General features: G+C 36.5%; 1 protein-coding gene across 1 annotated transcript in view; it reads right to left on the bottom strand.

Moving 5' to 3' along the window:
• Positions 1–496: 496 nt before the first annotated feature.
• The window catches only part of LOC137029733 (zinc finger matrin-type protein 4-like), a 39,824-nt gene continuing 17,347 nt past the window's right edge, over positions 497–22,973 (bottom strand). Inside the window, exons 3-7 of the mRNA XM_067399395.1 lie at positions 21,836–21,992; positions 17,754–17,774; positions 13,575–13,781; positions 11,621–11,717; positions 497–1,348 (exon numbers count right to left, since the gene is read on the bottom strand). Coding sequence (XP_067255496.1) covers positions 1,333–1,348; positions 11,621–11,717; positions 13,575–13,781; positions 17,754–17,774; positions 21,836–21,992 — 498 coding nt within the window. The 3' untranslated portion in view covers positions 497–1,332. The remainder of the gene's footprint in view (positions 1,349–11,620; positions 11,718–13,574; positions 13,782–17,753; positions 17,775–21,835; positions 21,993–22,973) is intronic.

Below are 22,973 nucleotides of genomic sequence, written 5' to 3'. Positions count from 1 at the left end.
GAACAGTCATCAGATCAGTACAAAGGAAACCCTCTGGGCCCTTCAGAGATCCAGCCACTGTCTGTTGGGAATCACTTGCAATCCATTTCATTTTGAAAGATTGTCTTACGTCGGTCCTTTTATCTTTAAAGCCCTATGGGTCTTCTTACCAAACACATCATTTGCAGAATGAAAAACATTGTAAGGAAACGGCCTTTGGGAGAGACTCAGCTGTGATTTATAGGAGTAGCATTGCTTCTGTTGTTTGCCTTTCATTCCAGTACAAAAACAACAGCACACTTCACACTAAATAAGTGTGAATCAGCATCATGACACTCTAAGTCGAGCATTCAACTTGATAATGTAACATAAAAAAACAGAACTACTATTCAGAACTATTACTCAGAATGGTTTTATTCTCTTGGATGCCATATTTTAATAAATAATGCTAGCATGTTGTTGTCATTTTGGGAATAATCTGATTATTTTGGCTCTTTTAATTAGAACGATGCACAAATGGAAATCAGTCCTTTGTGAAAAGCACTAAAATCTCAGCAAAGTACAGCATGATCTAACCATTTTTATCTCTATAATGCCTCCCTATAGTGATCTCTTGGGTTTCTTTCTTCACTGCAAGAGACAGTAAATAGTTCATTTTTATACAATCATACTGCAGCTAATGTCGAAAAAGCTTTTGCTGAACATTTAGAGCGCAACAAATCACTGGAAAGTCTTGTTGAAATAATGAAGATTTCAAAGATGTTTTAAAGTGGATTTAAAACACTGTACTTCGGTTCATTACTTTTGTGAGTATGCTGATTAAATTCAGCTTCAAAATGTCTCATTTTAAAATCATTAAAGAACAATTCCCTCAGGCTTTATGTACAAAATAAAACAAGGAAATTGAATACATCTTCAGTGAATTGAGAACTATGATGTTTGACTGGCATTTCACTCTAGTTCTTACACATACATTTAAATTAAAATATAAACACAATTTTACAATGAAAATATTTTCTTAATCACACCACATTAAAATGAGAGAGACAAAACTGTGCCCATTCTACATGCCTTAAATACATCAAAGTGTTCAGGATGTGAATGTTTTTTTGTTTGTTTTAATTTACAAATTTGGCAAAATGCTCAGTGGTTCATGATAATCCATTATGACCATCCCATGTCTCTATCTGCGCTGGTAGTGTCCATATCACTATCATAAACACAATGGATCAAGAGAACATGAGCTGATATCACTGCCATGTGGCGTCATTCATCAGACACAGAGGTGCAGAAGCTGCCTTGACTTCCACAGAAAGATCCTCAGTTTCAGGAGTAAAGATGCTCCATCAAACTTCATTTGTTCTTCAAGCTTAGAGGGAAAGAAAAACAGATTTAATGACTTTGCAACATGAAAATCACCTTTACATTTAGTACATTTTTCATCATCATTATTTTTAGTCCAATTTTACTGGCTAAAATGCTATCTAAAGCCACTTTTCCTACATCGGGCCAAACCGTTCTTAGCCGACTATGCTGAGAATTCTTGGCCGAGAGTGCCGGTTTGTAATCGTGCCGTGCTGAACCAAGCTCAAGTGGAAGTATAACTGGAACTATTCCTTACTGTTTACCGTTCTTAGAACCGTTCAGCTCAACGGTGGAAAAACAGCTTAATTTTAGCAAACGAAAATAAAATGTTACTGTACAAGAAAGTTTACAATTAACCCAAATATTTAAATATTATAGGCTATATAAATTTAAATATTCATCAACATTTATTTATTCATCATTGACAAACTGTGGTATAAATCCTAGAATTACACATACTAAGTATGCATATGTGTTAGTGCAGGGATGGACAACTCTGGTCCTGGAGGGCCAGTGTCCAGCAGAGTTTAGCTCCAACCCTAATCAAACACACCTGGACCAGCTAATCAAGGTCTTTAGGATTAGTAGAAAGTTATAGGCAAGTGAGTTTTTATCAGGGATGGAGATAAATTCTGCAGGACACTGGCCCTCCAGGATCGGAGTTGTCCATCCCTGTGTTAGTGGATACATGTAATGCATTGTTAACTTCATGACCTTAGACACAGATGTCTTTACATCAGGAACGTAAACAGACATTTTGTGGGGCAGGGGCTCAAGTGGAAAAAAAGGGCACTTCTCATAATTATTTATTTAAAGGTGCCCTATAACTTTTTTTTAAAGATGTAATACAAGTCTAAGGTGTCCCCTGAATGTGTCTGTGAAGTTTCAGCTCAAAATACCCCATAGATTTTTTTTTATTCATTTTTTTAACTGCCTATTTTGGGGCATAATTAGAAATGAGCTGATTCAGGTTGTGTGGCCCTTTAAATCTGGTGCTCCACGCCCCAAGAGCTCACGCTTGCCTTAAACAACATAAAAAAATTCACACAGCTAATATAACCCTCAAAATGGATCTTTACAAAGTGTTCGTCATGCAGCATGTCTAATCACGTAAGTATGGTATTTATTTGGATGTTTACATTTGATTCTGAATGAGTTTGATAGTGCTCCGTGGCTAACGGCTAATGCTACACTGTTGGAGAGATTTATAAAGAATGAAGTTGTGTTTATGAATTATACAGTCTGCAAGTGTTTAAAAATGAAAATAGCGACGGCTCTTGTCTCCGTGAATAAAGTAAGAAACGATGGTAACTTTAACCACATTTAACAGTACATTAGCAACATGCTAACTAAACATTTAGAAAAACAATTTAACAATTACAAAAGTATCACTAAAAATATCCTGATATCATGGATCATGTCAGTTATTATTGCTCCATCTGCCATATTTTGCTATTGTCCTTGCTTGCTTACCTAGTCTGATGATTCTTTTCCATGTACTGAACTCTTGTTATTTAACTATGTCGAGATAAATTCAATTTTTGAATTTAGGGCATCTTTAACCAAATAACTGATGGTGACAAAGATTTAGTTTCACATTTGAGGCAGGTCTGGAAAGATCTATCAGCATACAACACACTAATAGAATGGATAGTTATTAGATGAGGAGCCAATCAAAATTATTAAGTTACTGTTTAAAGCAGAAAACTTTTTTTATGTAGTGGTCAATTTCGAGGTTTTGGTCTATTTTGCATCCTTGTCTTCTTTTACTCTAATGGAAAGAAAACTTCCAAAATACACATTTAGATGGTTTTTGTTTTAAGCATATTACCCTCCGTCTGTTTGCATTTGTAGATTTCTTCTAAATTAACCAAAAAAAGCTAATCTGCTTATTTAAACACAGCATTTCAGGGGAAAAGGCTCTTGACATAAGCCATTAACTGGGGAAGTTCTGTGGTGATATGCTTTAGTTATTTTGTTTATCCTACACACCTGCAGTGCCTTGGCAAATGTATGCAAATTAGCAAATTTTAATTAGCTAACGTCTAATTTGCATGTCAATGTGGCAATTACGATGACGTTATTAGACACATTTCACTGTATTCACCTGTAGTGTTTTCAAGTACAGTGCATTATCCTGTAAGGCCATGATTTATTGCCTTAGCTAGACTTTAGTTAATTTATTACATTAGCTAGTAGATCATGAGTCATGCATGTTAGCAAGACACAAGTTAAAGGGTTAGTTCACCCAAAAATGAAAATTCTGTCATTAATTATTCACCCTCATGTCGTTCCACACCCGTAAGACCTTCGTTCATCTTCAGAACACAAATTAAGATATTTCTTACTATCATTCAAGGTTAAAATAGTCAACATGACTACAGTGGTTCAACCTTAATGTTAGGAAGCGACGAGAATACTCCCTGTTCACAAAAACAAAACAAAAATAACGACTTTATTCAACAATTTCTTCTCTACCCTGTCAGTCCTGACACAGTTGACGCACTGCTGCGCCGAGACGCAGAGGAGGGAGGGAGAGAGAGAGAGAGAGAGAGAGACGGAGGGTGGGCATCAGAACTCGACAAAGTCTCATTTCTGATATTTAGATTTTTTATTCAATAAATACAGTATATTTGTTTGACAGGGAAGTTGTGCGCAAACAGGAATATATATAGTCATTGAAGGAAAAAAAAGCATCCGAGAAAAAAGGGCACTTTCTCTCGAGGAAGAAATAGGGCAGGTGATCAAACCCCCTTTGATGTGTATGTGTGCACGTGCCTGCTTTAAATGTCTCATACAGCTATCGTGAGAAGAATAAAAAATGAATAAGAATAAAGTGTAAACTGACAATTCTCTTTCTACAAAATATAACTAAACATTTCCAATGTATTATATAAAACAGTGAGTACAGTACACTAGCATATTTACAATTTGACAATGTTACACATAACTTAGTTCAAGTTTTTTTCTGTGTATAATGAGTTTTTTTCAGCTAATTAACCCACTACAAAATTATTCAGTTTACGCAACACATTCTCAAGGCAGTTAGTAATTATTATTATACGTTAGCAAATTGGTGGCTAATTCAAAAATCACAAGTTTCCTGTAATCCAGTTTCTTGTCAAATAGTTGTTTTGCAAACTAATAAGAAACACCGCTGTACTTTCCAATGGTACATACATGGTAACTACTTTGTACCTACAGACAAGTGTTGGGTAATAACAGGCACTTACTTATGGTAACTTACAGACACATTACTGTACTTACTAACGGTATATACATGGTAACTATTTTGTACTCACGGACAAGTGTGGACACACATAACAGCCACTTACTTATACTGTGAAACAAATGTGCTTACCAAAATGATACACTGCAGTAACTATACAGCACTTCATAATGTTAATACTTATTAAGTGGTCCTTCCAATCGAGCTTGTTTAGGCGAGGTTGGACCGCTCTCGTCTTGGGCGCATGTTTTTTCTCCTCCACGCGTTCTCCGGTGATTCATAATGACGTATCCGTGCCAAACGTGATTTCTTTTAGAAATGCACTTTACCTATTTTTTTTTCTTGTAATGCAAGTAACGTAATTTTATTGACATCAGTAATTGTAATTAAATTACATACATTTAAAATGTAATGCGTTACATTACTGTGTTATCAGGAAAAGTAATTAGAATACAGTAACACTTACTTTGTAAAGCGTTATACCCAACTCTGGAGGTAACGCAGCTCTGTTTATCATATTAGATACATTTGAGTGTTGAAAATGATGTTATATAACGTTACTCTGAGCGTTTGCTCGGCAGCTGCTGTGAGACACTTGATGCACACTGCAGTAAGACAGATCGATTTTAGAATATCATATTAAATGCTGGATGGCTTGTGTTGATAAATGGCATGCAATTCATTTTAAAACATTGTATGATGGAGAAAATTCTGTATTACTGTTACTAAAAATAAAGCTGCATCTGATTATGCTATGTTAGCTACTTCACAAAATAGTGTTTTTCTCTGAGGCATGGTAAAGCATGGTTCTCACAAAAAAATCAAGAAAATTACATTGAAACAATAAGAATAAACGTGTTGAGCTATATAACAATACTTAGTTTTCTGTCTATACCTATATATAAACAGTTGTTCCCTTATCTATTTAAACGTGTAATATATTAAAGCGTCTTTGGTGTTTCCATAGTTTCTACAAAATAAAACCGGAAACCGAGGGCAATAGTTGGAAACATTTGGGATATTGTAAGTACTCAAAAATATATTGTAAGTGAACAAAATATATAACACTGGCCTAGTGGTTTTTGGATATGTTACTGTAAAAATCTTACATATTGCACCTTTAAGTGAATCATTGTGCAGTAAAGATTAGGCAAGTTGAACCGCAATAGTATATCATCCAGTACTCAAAAAGTATCTTGTACCATGCTTATACCACCCCCAACCTACTGTAAGTAATGTATAAATTACGCATTAACTAACTAGAATATTCACAGGTACGTTCATAGTAAGTACATGGAAAAGGACTGTAAAATAAAGTGCATCCTTGTACATAAACATTACATAGGAATTACCAGCTCTTTAACCTTTGTTATAATAAGCTTAAGCATATTAACTAGTAAGGACTGTAAAATAAGATGCACTGTTGTGGAGAGCAATTTAGCATTAACAGTAATTTATAAAACACTACATAAATTACATACATAGTGCATCAAAACAATTACTTTATTTCTTGAGAATTTTGTTTTTTAAATGGCATCAGTGAGAAAACGACACTATTTGGTAAGCCTCTATTTTGTACTGTTGTTAACATGCACACACTGTAAGTAAGTGTCCATTATTTGTGTCCACACTTGTCTGCGAGTACAACATTACCATGTATATACCACTAGTAAGTACAGTAATGTGTCTGTTAGTTACCATAAGTAAGTGCCTGTTATTACCCAAAACTTGTCTACAGGTACAAAGTACTTACCATGTATGTACCATTGGAAAGTACAGCAGTGTTTCTTATTAGTTTTCATGTACATGTTAGGTAAGTACCTGGTGTTACTACTCTTTTACCTGTATGTACAACATAATTACTATATATGTACCAGGAAAGAACATGTGCTGTAAAATAAAATGCTACCTGGTTTTCTTCTGTTTGATTTCTGGTTCCAGAGTATTTTGTCATTAAAGTCTGCCTTCCAGTATTCTTCCTCGTTGTGAGATTAACGTAACAATAACATCTTCTTTTTTTTTTTTTTGTCACCATGTTTTGTGCTTTGTCTTCTATGAACTCAAAAAACACTTCACTATTTCATTAGTAATTTCATTAACACTGAGTAGAAGGGTGTGTGATTAGTGACCCAAACAGAACTCCCGCAGTGACACTCATTGCTCTCGGATTGATCCATCATTGAATTTCCAAATCCGGCGTTCGGCACAAAACTGGCAGGAAACGCTCAATTGAGCCGAGTTTCAGAGATTCGAACACTGGCCTCCGGACAGATTTGTGACTTCTTGCACTCAGTCAAATGATTAGTTTAAATGTGTTTTTTTAAGGTCAATGGAATGGGGATTCAAAGATGAACAACACAAAAAGCATGAAATGTTGGTGGCCAGCGACCAATTCCCCTGCTCTGTTTGGCAGTGTTTACTGAGGTGAGTAGTTCAAAGGGAGGGTCTATGCACCAAGGACTAACAGGCTTACTGAACGAAGGCATAAGCTTTCATTTCAAGCCCTTAGTGCATGAGTGCTCGATTTCCCATCTGTAGTCACATATAAGAGATATAAACATAAGAGATAACATCCAAGGATAAATCTAATGCTTAAAAAGTAATATATGTGATCTTAATTCCTCTATCCATTAATAAAATATTGTTCACATTCGAGGTGTTTTGTTAGTGTTGTTTAGGACTCCTGTTTTCAAAGCATGAGCTCTGATTTGGTGCTTAATTATCCTCAATTATTGGTGCTCAGTTATTTTCAATTATCATTGGTGCTTAATTATATTATAATGGTTCTTATCAATTTTGAAAACAGTTTTTGCTGCTTAATATTTTCGTGGAAACATGTTTCTCGAGCACCAAATCATGATATAAGAATGTTTTCTGAAGGATCATGTGACACTGAAGACTGGAGTAATGATAAAAAAATTCAGCTTTCATCACAGGAATAAATTACATTTTAAATATATTAAAATACTACTTCTTTTACTGTATTTTTAAACAAATTATTGCAGCCTTGTTCAGCATAAGTGGCTTTTAAAACATTAAAAAAAATCTAAACTTTTGACCAATATTGTATGTCGATTTCAACAAATCGGTTGAATCCTTTCAATGACTCACTCATAACATGGGAAAAAAGTCACTTGTCACCCACTATGAACTGACGTAACTGTATAACCTGCCGAAAGATCACTGAACCAATTAATTATTTTTTTAGTGAATAGATTCAGAAGATTTGAGTGTTTGAGATGAATCTCCAACAAATAACGTGATTGTTTTTGTTTAGTTATGATTTTAGTTAAAATGGATCAATGATTAAGTGCACTGTAACCGAATATTCAAGACTGAAACTACGTACAAAAGTTTAGATATATTAATAAAGTGTTGATGATTAGTATTCTTTTCCACTAAAGCCTCTCTCTCTCTATCTCTCTCTTAAGATTCAGCCGCATTAAAACATCAGCACCAGTAATGTGTGAGCCTCAGGGTCCCATATGTTGAGGGCCGTCCTTGTGTACGCTCATCACAGCTTCTTCTGGTGCATGCATATGAACACATCATGTGGGGCGAGAAGGTGGAATAATGCCACTCTGTGACAGCTTGGACACGCCTACTGATTCCCACCATGCATCTCACGTTCCTTCTCCTTCATCTCTACCTAATTAAGATTCTACGCAGCTCAGAATGCTATGCTCTGACCTTGCCTGCTCCGATGCAGCCTCTGCATGGAAACCGTGGCCCGTACGGTATCGTGAGGACATGGTCCAGTCAGGCAGAATATTGATTCAGAGCAGATATTGATCGCGTATACAACACTCCATTAACTTCTCTCGCATGAACACAATGCAAGTTAACACCTTGTGCCTGCTGTTATGAGTACTGCTCTGCAGTTCCATATAGTAGCACTTTAACATTACATTGATTACATGTCAGTATAATTAATAACAATAGTAACTAGATTTGCATTTCCTGAAGGAAATACTAGTGCCTGTACAATAAAATAAATAGTTACATATATACAAGTATGACAAGATCACAATTCAGTATGCAAATATTATGACGTCTTTGAATGCTACTTTTTGAGATTTTGCTACTCAACAACTTAAAAAGGACCTATTATGCCCTTTTACAAAGACTTGATTTAGAATAGGTTTTGTTGCTTTATTGTCAAAAAAACAAACAAACAAAAACTTTTTTTCTCTTTTTTACATTATTGCAGCACCTCTCTTCCCAGTCTGTCAGTAGTTCTCGTCTCAATGAAGCTCCTCCTTCTGAAAAGCGCAATGTGTTCAGATTGGTCGGCTGGACCAATATGTTGTGATTGGTCAAATGCTTCAAGCGTGTTTCAGAAATGTCACGTCCCCTAGCATAAGTGTGTTTGACATCGGCTGCGGCTGGATGCAACCGATCGGCGAGAGTAGCCACGTGCAAAAACGGAGAAGTGAAGTTGGACACTTTCTGCTTCCCGTATATAGTGACGCTCACGCTGCGTTTGCATACTTTATCACAGCTGAAGTGAAATAAATGCAATATTATTCAGAGACATTTTCATTCAATACTTTATGTACTGCTTACAGCATCTGTTTTTACAAGAATAAAGTTCAACATAAGCATATATTATTTAAATACCAATGTAGTGGGGTCTACGTTTTTTAATCAGTTTTATTTTGATAAACATGACACAATACAACATCGCGACTACATGAAAAGAGCTTTAACTGTTATAAAAATAAAGATTTTTGAGCATTAGTGGACCTGAAGGTGTGAGAATAAACACGAAATACGTTATCATGCAGTGAATCTGTCCAATCGTGAAACGGCTGTGTCGTCATCAGAGCTTGTGCAGCTGCTCTTGAGAAGCTACGCAGAATGAACCAGCCGGCTGCTCTTGAATCGCTCTCGTGGAACTTTTATGCCTTACGTCACAGTCACATGGAGTCGGCACTGTCTGACAAGGTTTGTACTGTAAATATGATTGACTATTAAAGGTGAATATATATTTCCTATTGAACGAGTGATATGACATAACAGCTCTGCTCACGTCTATGGTTCGTAACATTTCTTACAGATTTCTGCTCGTTGTGAATCAGTTACAGATAAATTAGCACAGTACCAGTACGTAATGAGTGTGATTAGTCATACCGTCTCTATTAATTGTGAAGCTGTGGGTAGTAAATAGTTCCTTCAAAAGTAGAAAAATATATGCCATAGTAAGTTGAGTTCCTAAGCTACTTTAGTGATGAATCACAGGACAGCGCTGACAACTAGTTTCTGCGTTCCTCTCTGTGCGCGCGATCTTCATGCCACAATGCAGCTGCGCGAGCGCGGTAGCTCGATATAATAATACACATCCCAATCGTCTAATTAATTGATTGTCTAAACAGGCGAACCGTAATACAACTGGCAAAGTTTAGTGAAGACGCAAGGCACACCTCTCGCGCGCCATCACTATGTGTTGAACTGGGGCCTGTACCATGAAGCTGGATTAGCTGGCTAGCCAGGTAAATTTCAGATTAGTTTGCACCAATCCTGGGCTTTAGGTACCATGAAAGTGACTTGGCTTTTAGCGGTGTTCATCGCCATGGTAACTTACGCTCCACGGCTAACCTGCTCCGGGGCAGGTTATGTTCAGGGTTAGAGATCTCAAACTGAAATTGGACCAATCAGGTGTAAGCTAAGTGACACTGACACACCCAACGCAATAAAGTCACTCCCCCAGTTTCTCTTCCTCCAAATTAAAGGTCATTATATAGTAAAAACAAATATTTAATGATGATATTGTCTGGTTTTAATTATAATATAATTTATATATGATTTGTATATGATCTATATTTTTATTAATCCATTACACACATGCAAGTTTAGATTAACAGTTGTTATTAAGCACTTAGTTTCAATGAATATTGATCATATGTAGGCTAATATAAATAAGGTGTAAATATGACTACATGTGAGCTTGTATGTTTGAGTCTCTATCGCTATATATTATTAACCATATAAACTAACTTCACTTGGACTGATAGAGAAAGATCATTTCTTTTATTTGTCCTCTTTCAAAGATAAGTATTTTCCATTAGTGTAAATGCGTTTAAATTCTTAATTTTCAGTGAATTGAATCTCGCTGGCTCTCTCGTGAGAAGTGAATCACAGTTTATTTCTGTTGCAAGGCATGTGATTGGCTGTTCACCACTGATGTCACAGATTCACGTGCACACACTTCACAAACTCAGGATCAAAGCCTGAGTTGACAGAGAAAGTTGATGATCAGCATCATGGTACCAACAAAGCCGGATTGGAGTGGTTTGGTTTTGTCAACTCGAAACTAATCCTATAACCCTGAGTTTGTTCATCTACCATCATGGTACAGGCCCCAGGTGTTCGCCTCCGTGTTGCTTTGTTGATGGGATGTCACATGGCTACACACGCGGTATGTTTTTTAAGTGGGAAGTATTAACAGGATTAAAAAAACTAAATAACCGACATGGGAAAATTACGTTCTGAATTTCGGTTTCGATTATTTTTCGATTAATCGTCCAGCCCTAGTCTTGGGTGGGAATTATTTAAATTGGGGAATATTGAGACTACTGAGGAATGAGGAATATTGATGCTCAATCCTGGAAGTAAACTCAAGGCATTTCAGGAGTTCAGAAACAGTGCTTACTGATATAGAGAATAACTCCCTTTGGAGTGGAATTTGTGCTTTGTCATTTTTCAGACCTTTTTCATGCTCAAACATCAACACTACACACTGAAATAGTTGAAAATATAAAAAGCATAATAGGTCCTCTTTAAATCTTTTGAAACTGTTCACCAAGAGATCTGTTCAGATTCATTTACTGATTGTTACATCAGTGAGTGTCTTTTTGTGTTATGAGTGAGTCACTGAATCATTCGCCAACCATCTTATTATGCTTTATTAAAAAAAAAAAAAGAAGGATTTTGATGTTGCTGAAGAGATGTATTTTCTGCCACATTATCATTATGTGATTCAGGTTTACCTTTGATTCTTGTCTTTTTTGTTGTTGTTCAAGATGAGATGCAATGACTGAAACTCACTTGTTCTGGTGTTTGGAGCCCTGCAGATGTGCGTGGTATTGTGCCACGGAGTTGAGCGTAACACTGCAAACCTCACATGTGTGACTCCGCTTCAGGCCTAAGAGCAAACAAAAACATGTACACCTATTAGACTAGAACTATGTTGTTTCATATAAACCAACAGCAAATGACCTCAAATCTTCTCTCAGGCTAAATATAATGTCTTATTTAGACAAACACCTACAGACAGCTAGAGTCATGAGCATTTGACGATCTCTTCACCCTATATGAATCACAGTGGGGTAAATTAGCATACAGTCTGAATACAGCACATTGGTATTCTTTCTAAAAAAAAAATGGTGAAATTTGACTGCATCAATGGACCATAATGGTATATATATATATATATATATATATATATACATATGCCTCCTTCACACATGAACATAAGCTTATGTCCAAACATGGCGTGTCTGTATATGTTGAATCATCTAGCACGTGATGAGATTTACTACAAGGAGATGTGTGGTGTTAAATGACCCTTACATATGCCATATGACCCTTGCATATGCCACAAAGCAAGCATCTCCTCTGTTTAAACAAGAGGAATCTTTTGTTATACGAGTATCTGAGCGATCATGCCATATAATGAATGGAGGCTCATCTAGGAGCTTCATCAATACCATTTACCACGGATCTATATTCAATCAAAGCCGTAGATTACGTTGGCCTCATCTTTGCAACCACACTGCCTCAGCTTTTCTTTGGCATTGTGCACATTTGCAGTGATTAAAAACATAACAGAAGGGGCCATGAAATACACTGATAAGTCGTATCCTCCCACAGATCTGTCTTCCTACACCAAATCTGTTCTCCGTCTCTAACTAGGACAGACCAGTAAATTATAAGCTTGTGTGAAGCTTGGAAAATCAGTCACTGGCTTCCTGTGAGGTGGGAAGTCCGGCTATAAAATGGGATTCATTTATTGTGGAGCATTGATTCGGCCCCCTGCTGTTAGCACCACTAACTTTTGTAATTTAACAACAGAACAGCACTAGACAATTGCTAGTGATTAGAAATAGCAAATACTATTCTAGTCTGTGTTCATAGAAGAATAATATTTTAAACTCACCACGCTATAACAAGCACGCCACAAAAATAGTGTTTTCAATCCCAAGAGTGCTTGTACTATCACTGCAGAGTGCAGTATTGGGAAGCCTTAATGAAAACTGCAGCAATGAGTCATATTTATGAGTCACAAGCATGACGTGAGAGACAGGACACTGAATCTAAATTCAACATTTGGCCAAACGGCAGCTGGTAAACACCTCCCACGAAATCGTTTCTGTCCCTCCATACGTCAAAACTCACAAACGAGGTGGCTTTGCTGTCCGCAACCTCTGCCATTGTCGGTTTGTTTGGAAAGCAAAGATCTTGAGCTTGGGGAGTCTCTTTGTCGCGCCATTAATTACCTATTGATAACTGCCTCAAATGAAAACTCTTTAGCTAGCTGCTGAATAATGCAAATCTTTAATGAATTGCCTGCTTGTAAAAAGACTCTAAGACCATTAAAATTCCTCTACTGAGGTCTGTAAAACAGTGGATGGTCAATGCTAAAATGATATCCGTGGTTAAACGGTGGCATTTACGACGGAATTATTCGTGAGCCATTACTACAAACTGATGAAAACAAACAATGTTACAGTTGAATGTACTTTTTTAAAGGGACAGTTCAGCCAAAATCCTTTAAACTGGTGCATACGACGTGTGCACTATTCCAAGAATATAATTGTGCTCATTTATTGTAATTGCTTTGAAAAGAGCAAGGCAAGCAGCTCATTATTTACAAAAATCTCCTTTTGTGTTCCACATAAGAAAGGAACAACATGAGGGTGAATAAATGATGACAGAATTTTCACTTTTGCGTGAACTATCCCTTTAAATCCTTGTTTTGTCTGTTCTTCTCAGAACATACCGTTCAGTTCATCTCCATCCTCCAGACTTTTACCCAGCTGTATGAGGAGGTTAGCTTGGGCTGCATTTTTTTTGTGCTTCTTGCCTTCATAGTGCTGTCTAGCCATGCCGGGGTTGTTGAACCAGGCCTTGCACATCTGGCAGTAGCGGTGTGAGAGCCTCCCATGTATGGAAGGACTTCCCGGGGAATCTTCAGACACCATATGCTCTGAGCTGGCTGTCACCTCTGCAAGAAGGCAAAACAGACTTAGTATACTTGTTGCACTGTACATTAATTACCAAACAAGCTACAGGTGAAGACTATTATGTTAATAAAACACCATAAAAACACCGTACGGTCACCGTAAAAATACCTGTTTATTGATTTTTTAAAAAAGCTTTTACTTGTCAAGTGGCTAAATGGGAATTTAAAGGTTGTTGGGGACATTAAACGTCATCGCACCAAATAGAAAAAAATCATCTACTGTTTAGTCCACAATCTCGTATTTCTACTCTAACTCAAACTTTCAGGGAAAATGTTTTTAAAGGTGCCATAGAATCAAAAATTGAATTTACCTTGGCATAGTTGAATAACAAGAGTTCAGTACACGGAAATGACATACAGTGAATCTCAAACTCCATTGTTTCCTCCTTCTTATGTAAATCTCATTTGTTTAAAAGACCTCTGAAGAACAGGCGAATCTCAACATAACACCGACTGTTACTTAACAGTCAGGATCATTAATATGTACGCCCCCAATATTTGCATATGCCAGCTCATATTCAAGGCATTACACAAGGGCAGCCAGTATTAACGTCATAGCTGAATCAACAGACTAGGTAAGTAAGCAAGAACATCAGCAAAAAATGGCAGATGGAGCAATAATAACTGACATGATCCATGATATTATGATATTTTTAGTGATATTTGTAAATTCTTTTTCTAAATGTTTCGTTAGCATGTTGCTAATGTACTGTTAAATGTGGTTAAAGTTACCATTGAAAGTTACCGAAGACAAGAGCCGTCACTATTTTCATTTTTAAACACTTGCAGTCTGTATAATTCATAAACACAACTTCATTCTTTACAAATCTCTCCAACAGTGTGTAATGTTAGCTTTAGCCACGGAACATAGCCTCAAACTCATTCAGAATCAAATGTAAACATCCAAATAAATACTATACTCACATGATCCGATGTATGCATGCAGCATGAATGACGAACACTTTGTAAAAGATCCATTTTGAGGGTTATATTAGCTGTGTGAACTTTGTTTATGCTGTTTAAGGCAGTCGCGAGCTCGGGGGCGGGGAGCGCGAGGATTTAAAGGGGCAGCAGCCTGAATCTGCGCATTTTTAACTATGCCCCAAAATAGGCAGTTAAAAAATTAATTTATGTATTTTGAGCTGAAACTTCATAGACACATTCAGGGGACACCTTAGACTTATATTACATCTTGTGAAAACGTGTTCTATGGCACCTTTAAATAAAGACTGAAAAAGTTGGAATAGTAATGATGGTAATGTTGAAGTCATGCTACCATGGTGTAGTTTCTTTTTAGCTTTTGACTTCTGCAGATTGTACTTAGTCATCAAAATTCATAAAAGTTGTGTTTATTTGTGACGATTATCATGATGAAGATTGTTTTCTGCAATAATCCAAAAGCCAATGGGTTTTTGTCGAGGGAACCAGGGTGATGCTAACTTCCAGGTTGGCCTACAAAAATATGTCATCACTGCAGCACTATATAAATGTGATCAAAATAATAATAAATGAATAAACTAAAAATGCAACATCTGCAACAAAAGAAAAATAATACAAAACATATTTGTAGAATAAATCATCTGCAACATACCAACACAAGTTAACAGCCAGCCTTAAAGTTAAAATGGCATATCCATTTCTCATTTTATTTACCAATATCAGGGCAACAACAGCAGGTGTGTGACACCATTAATAACACATATTAGAATTTCGGAGACATGCATACGTGATTCAATTGACATTTTTTTGCTTGCGGTCTGTCTCACCTGTCAAGGCATGGGGCACAGTCTTGTGTCAGTTTGAAGTATTTCATGGGTAAAGGGCGCAAATTAGGAACACAGAAAGTCCCCTGTGGCTGCAACTTAATAAGGTGCATTCTGAATCTCATGACACTAATATGATGAATATGTTTCATATACAGACCAGAGGCAAACTGTCTTGCACAAGCAGGTATAAGCTTCCCTGTTTCTTTTTAAGAAGTGAATTTTTATGACAAAGTTAAGAAGAAGCCAATTACACTCAGTCATAGTAAACAGCAAACGAGACTACACTGACAGCTATCCCACGTCATAACATGTATAAAATAGGAACGGTGGATGGCACAAATGGGGCATCTCTTGGCTCTTCTGCTGTTTTTCAGATGGAACATATCTGGGTAGATACTGGCAGCTCTACAGGTGTATTTATAGAACGTATCAAAATAACTAGAAGATAATAGAAGCGTTCTTTTTCCTTTTTTTCTACTTCCTTCTGTCTCATCCAATTCCCTGAGGTGTTTGAATGGAAGGTTGTTTTCATCATAACACATAATCAGAGTGTGATATGAAACACTACCGTGACAAACACAATGGTCTGAGACCACAGGTGAAATTTTGTAATTGTGATTTTGCTTTGTTTATACTTTTTCTCCACAATTTTATATACACATGTCTTGGTATTTCATCTATATAACATTTATCTGCTATTTAAATGTTTACTGGATGTACAAATCAAAAGTTGCTGTTTTTTTTAAGAAATTAACATTTTTATTCAGCAAGAATACAATAAATTGACAATAAAGACATTTATATTGTTACAAAATATTTCAATTTCAGATAAATGCAGTTCTTTTGAAAATTCTATTAATCAAAGAATTCTGAAAAAAAAAAAATGTATCACGGTTTCCACAAAAATATGAAGCTGCACAACTGTTTTCAACATTGATAATAATAGTAAATGTTTCTTGAGCATCAAATCTACATGATTTCTGAAGGATCATGTGATACGGAAGACTGGAGTAATGATGCTGAAAATTCAGCTTTGCATCACAGGAATAAATTGCATTTTAAAATATATTCATATAGTAAACAGTATAGTATTATAAAATGAAATAATATTTCACAATTTTACTATTTTATTGTATTTTGATCAAGTAAATGCATAAAAGACTTCTTTCAAAAACCTAAAAAATTCTTACAGACGGTATATTACCTGTTCCTTCCGACTCTGTTTATGTGAAATGGGTGCTGCTAGGATCATCATAATTTTATGTGTTATCATTTGGAGCTTGCATAATATCTTGTTCAAACTAGCATTACAATAATTGTGTAGATCTGCAGTCGACCAGCTTGGTCAATTACTTGATAATGGCAATGACACTCAAGGGTAATTTAATAAAATTATATCCTCATCTGTATTCCAGCCTCTCAGACCATTTCGATTACACCTTATCATTAGAGTGGTGCAGGGATGACATCAATATCAAAAACTAATTCGCCACTGGTTCCCTCAAGAGTTTTCAATGGGGTTTTTCAATGTATGAGTAAAATAAGGTCTGTGGTAAACATAACTTGTCAATACTTTGATGTTTTGTTCTACAACGTAAATTACACACACTCACACCCCAAACATTCTTATCTAGTTACATATTAAAACATGTTTTCAAAAATAAACAGAACTGCATCAAAATTCGCGTTTTCAGTATGGGTGTGTGTAATTGACGTATCGTCAAGTATTGTCAAGTTATGTATCAAATATTGTCAAGTTATGTTTACCACGGGCTTTATTTTACACATAAATTCTAAAACCCCATAGTAAAATCTTAAGGGGACCAGTGGCAAATTTATTTATTATTATAAATATTAAAGAGTTATTTAAAGGGATAGTTCACCCCAAAATGAAAATTTAGTAAAAAAAAAAAAAAAAATCACTTTTTTTATTCTTTATTTTAGGGTGAACTATCTCTATAAGGTCTCAGTAGAAACAAGAACCTTCTCATCTCTTCCTCAAAACATCGAAAAGAATTCTGACCAGAACAATCACCATCTTGTAAGATCTTTATGACGACGGAAGCAGCCGCATAGCAACCATCCAATTGTAACTGAATAATGCTGAGCCTCTACTATGACTGCTGAACAAACAACAAAAGGACAGTTTCTTGAACCCTATTATGGTTACTAATAGTTTTTAATGGTGTTGCTTAGTGACGCTTGCTATTTGAACAAACACTTTAAAAAGTCAGCACGTAACTCGTCCCGCACCATTTGTCCTGTGGACATAAAGGCACATTAAATCATGTGGCTTGTTGATGAGAGGTGCGCTATTACTTTCCAAGTGATTGGACATACGATTGCCTAGTGGATGACAAAACAGACAAAACTCACTTTTATGCAGAAACTGTAAAAATCTAGTCTGTAAAAATCATCTGATATACTGCATGTTGCATGGGATGGACATGTTGGATAATACGCAACTCCATCAAGAGGTACCTATCTTTTGTTAATGAGAAATGTCGGTACATTCCTACTTTATCTGTTTCTGAATAAACCAGCAGTCATTCTGGATTGTTTTCTGAGCTCTTTCCATTTTTTTCTTTTTTGGGTCATTTCGCACCCTCAGGTATCTCAGCCACGTGAAATTATGCTAAGTGAGTCAGTGATGTGTTGTTCCTGCTAAAGGCCCTGCTCTTATCATAAACATGCTACAAGCGACAGTCTTGAGAACACAAAGCTCTGATATGCCTAATGCACTGACATTTGAATGAATGAAAAACAGGACATCTAGCTGCAGTTGCAAGTCCTGATATGTGATATATGATTGATACTGCAAACTTGAGAAACTCAGTTTGCACAATGAAACTCTATTAGCACCGAAGTTATAATAAAAAAAAACTTTATATATACTGTACATATACATGTGTATATATACATATATTACATTTTCTGAAAATGTGAGTGGTGCTTGTTACTGTCATGATGCTAGGGTTTTGTAGGTGGTTACCAGGGCATTTCTATGCATTTGCTAAGATGAGTACTTTTTAGAAAGCTGCTAAGTAGTTGCGATGGTATTTTGGGATATTTTTACTTTTTTTTTTTACAGTTGCTAAGGTCTTCTAATGCTACGTTCAGACTGCAGGTAAATGTGGTCCAAAACTTTTTTTTTTTTATGCTCATATGTGACTCAGATCTGTTTTTGTCATTACAGTCTGAACAGCACAAACCACATGGAATTTGATTTCAATTTCAAGAATTCCGAAAAAAATCAAAATTGGGCCACTTACATATGTGTGTCCTAAATCCAATACAGTCTGATGTTTTGCAACGTGACCTCAGTCTGAACAGTAGTATCGGAATTCATGCAACTTTTACATCATTCTAGATCAATATTCGTCAAAGTTATGCGCTCATGGGAGTCAGGTCAAAGATTTTACATACCCGAAGTTATCAAGACAGTTGCGAAGGGTAGTCAGTGGAAGGGCAGTGATGTGTCAGAATCAGTATTACAGAAAAAGTATTACAGTGACAGTTCGATATAAAAGCAAAACATCATAACTTTTTGCATCCTTGTCTCTGTTTTTAATATTGCCTGTGCAAAAATTTGCTGCAGATCACACTTTAAATCCTCTGTGTTTACTTCCGTATGACAGCGTGCTGCGTCTTTTTATCATTCTTTTGCAGACTGGAATCTGAAATTGGCCACATTTTAAAACAATAATGTGAACAACTATACAAAAAAAAAATAAAAAATCAATATTGCAATAAGTTGGAATTGAGCAATAATACTCGCAGTGTGAACGTAGTCTAAGGGTGCGTTCACACTAGTCATGTTTGGTTCGATTAAAACGAACCCTGGTGCGATTGCTCTGTTAGTGCGGTTCATTTGAACATGTGAACGCTGCCATCCAAACCCTGGTGCGCACCAAACAAACTAACTCTGGTGCGGTTCGAATGATATATGAACGCAACACAGACCAAAGACATGTAACCGAACCACAAACAGGAAGACGAGACCCTAAAAAGGACAGAATCCTCACGCATGTCGGTTTTTCTTGTCATAGTCGCGAGTTTGCCCATCACAGGCATCAGACGCGCGTCTCCATGCAGCAAATTATTTGTGTGTGCGACGGATGGATTCCCGCCGGTGTTTTGACTACTTTACACGTTTCATAAGCTCTTCACGAGTTCCCAGCTGGCCAAAATACCATCATCAGGCTACGCACCGCTACGCACACACAACGAGCGCATTTACCTCAGGAAACAGCACTGTTTTGGATGTTCGGTAAGTTCCGTCTCAAAATAGGCAATACGTCATAAAATCCGACCAATCACGTTGTGAATATATCCCTATGCCTTAAAGTTCGGTATCTTTTGGTTCGGTGATAAAATTGCCAATGTGAACACTAACCGGACCAGGACTAAATGTTTTTTTTTCTTCTTTGGTCCGGACCAAATGAACCAAACGAACCGAACTGCAAGTGTGAACGCACCCTAAAGGCTGGTTCACACTGTGCGATTTTGGCCAAGATTTGGTCGTCTGAGACAAATTTTGCAAATCCTAAAAGATTCCTATAATCCTAGCCTAAAATCTGTTGTCTTTGATCGCTAGTTTGACATGTTCAACGACAGCCGGTTAATGACCGTTGCGATCAAATTTTGTACCTCCGACGAAATTCCGGCAGTGTCAGAAGATTTGGCGCACAATCCTCCAGTGTGACTTCTACGACGAACGTCAAATTGTCTTCTTTTTTCAAGACAAGCCGTGATCAAAATTAATGATAGAGATGTCGTTGTTAGCCAATATTTCAGTCCCGCGTGTAATGCAGCTCACTGTCAACGAATGTGTATGTTTTGATGATAAAACTCCGGACAAGTTTTCATGTGCGCGTCCGTTTTTAACGCGTTTTGACTGTCGTGCAGTCTGGCATTAATGACAGCTGAGATCCCACAGTGTGACATGAGGATCATGTTCGTACAGTCTGACAAGTAACCATCGCAAAGGACTATTATAAATCGCACAGTGTGAACTCGGCTTTAGTAGCTTTTAGTGCACTGTTGCGATTACAAGGGTTGAATGTTTCCTATTCGGTTGTTAAAGGGTTAGTTCACCCAAAAATGAAAAATATTCCATGATTTACTCACCCTCAAGCCATCCTAGGTGTATATGACTATCTTCTTTCAGATTAACATAATCAGAGATATATTTAAAAATATACTTAGTCCTCTGAGGTTTATAATGGTTGTGAATGGGGGCCCAAATACTGAAGACAAAAAAAATGCATCCATACATATAAAAATGAATCCATATAACTTAATAAAGGCCATTATAAATCTCGGAGGACTAAGGATATTTTTAAATATATCTCCGATTGTGTTCATCTGAAAGAAAATAGTCATATACACCTAGGATGGCTTGAGGGTCGGAGCACAAATTAATCAGTGTATAGAATTTGCTCTTCGGAGCGCCAAAGTCACGTGATTTCAGCTGTTGGCAGTTTGACACGCGATCTGAATCATGATTCGATACACTGATTCATTTGTGCTCCAATGTTTCCTGAAGCAGTGTTTTGAAATCGGCCATCACTAAATAAGTCGTTATTTTGTTTTTTTTTGGTGCACCAAAAATATTCTCGTCGCTTTATAATATTAATATTGAACCACTGTACTCACATGTCCTGATTTAAAAATGTTTTTAGTACCTTTATGGATCTTGAGAGGGGAAATGTCATTGCTGGCTATGGTGGCCTCACGAAGCCATCGGATTTCGACTAAAATATCTTAATTTGTGTTCCGAAGATGAATGAAGGTCTTACGGGTGTGGAACGGCATGAGGGTGAGTAATAAATGACAGAATTTTCATTTTTGGGTGAACTAACCCTTTAAGCTCTTCTGAGTAGTTTTTTGCACATTGCAGGGCATGTTAAGCACTTATGTTTAAAATGTAGGTTTAGGGTTTTAAAAAAGACCATGACTCTAACAGTGAACAGCAATCATATCATATCTCATATCATACCTCATCAAACATCAATAATATCTAATAACTTGAGCATTAATAATAATGAACTCATTCTCAAGAATAAATTGCCTCATTATCTCATATTCAGAGTCCGTCTATGGCTAAACAGATCACTTCCCCACTGGCTGCTTAAGACGTCATATGCATGTAAAACTCATTTAAATATGAATACTGATCCAGAAACAGTTTGGCCTTCATATACGGTGATCTAGTCAGTGTGGAGCTGATCTTAGATCCCCACCTCCTACCTTTAGATGTGATGGCAGGTGGTTCCCCCAGCAGTAGCCTCAGTCTCTTGGCATGGATCTTGCCCTGGTAGTGCGACTGGGCCACCACCGCTGAAGTGAACGACATATTGCACAGTGTGCAGCACTTGTTCTTGTCCACATCTCCCTCCGCACTGCCCTAGGACGACACAGAGACAGACACATACTCTGATATCCTTTAACCAAGACTGTTTATTACCTTCAGCTAAAAGTACTGGAGAACAGAATGATTTATGAAGCAAATGTGTTATCATTACTTTAAGACAAAGATATGAAATTTGGCTGTCAAATTGGCAGATGTGGGTCACGCTGTGGAGAAGTAATTTACAAACTTCTAAAAACGGTGTAGCATATTTTCTACTTCCTGCTCTGATGCAACCACTCTCATATTGACTGATATTGGCTCTAAACCATGTTCTAAACACTGTTGGGAAAGTCAAATCAAAACTTTTGCTAAAAAGCTAATCGTTATTTAAAGTGCAGTCAAACTATTATTTGAAAAAGTAGTTACACTACTAAGCTAAATCTATACTATTAATAGTATACTATTAAACTAATAAAAAAAACATAGATAGGTACATTGAAGGTACTTGATTGGGCAATATTTTCAGTGTAAAAATATATTTCAAATACACGCTAAAAAGAGCAAAATCTAAAACTGAAAATATATATTTTTGTTTGGACATCTCTCTCTCTCAAGTTGAAAACATAGCAATAGACAGCAGCTAAATGTTTTGTTATAAAAACATCTAAAATGCTATTTATTTTCTTCATGGTGACTCGATTTTTTAAATTTTGTTTCTTAATAGTTTAATTTACATGAACCATGAATGAAACAGAATGAATCACACTTTCTTTCTACCAGAAAAGCTAAGTTGAAAATTTATGTCACGCCAAGTTTAGCTACTCTCTAGCATTACTGCTGAGCTATTGCTTCAGTTTAATCACAGTTTACAGGAACATCTGCTCTTCAGATCGATATATAAATCAATGGTCAATATCCTGAGCACTAAGAAAGTGGCACTGCAAGGTCAATGCCATGCAATAAACTATAAATAAAATGCAGAGCTAAGAGAGCTAAGATTTTTACTTACAATCATGTCATTCCAAACCTGTATGC

This window comes from Chanodichthys erythropterus, chromosome 10 (assembly GCF_024489055.1).
Source record: "Chanodichthys erythropterus isolate Z2021 chromosome 10, ASM2448905v1, whole genome shotgun sequence".
In the NCBI taxonomy this organism is placed as follows: Eukaryota; Metazoa; Chordata; class Actinopteri; order Cypriniformes; family Xenocyprididae; genus Chanodichthys; species Chanodichthys erythropterus.
Note: the sequence above shows the minus strand (reverse complement) of the source record. Positions and strands in the feature narration are given on the sequence as shown.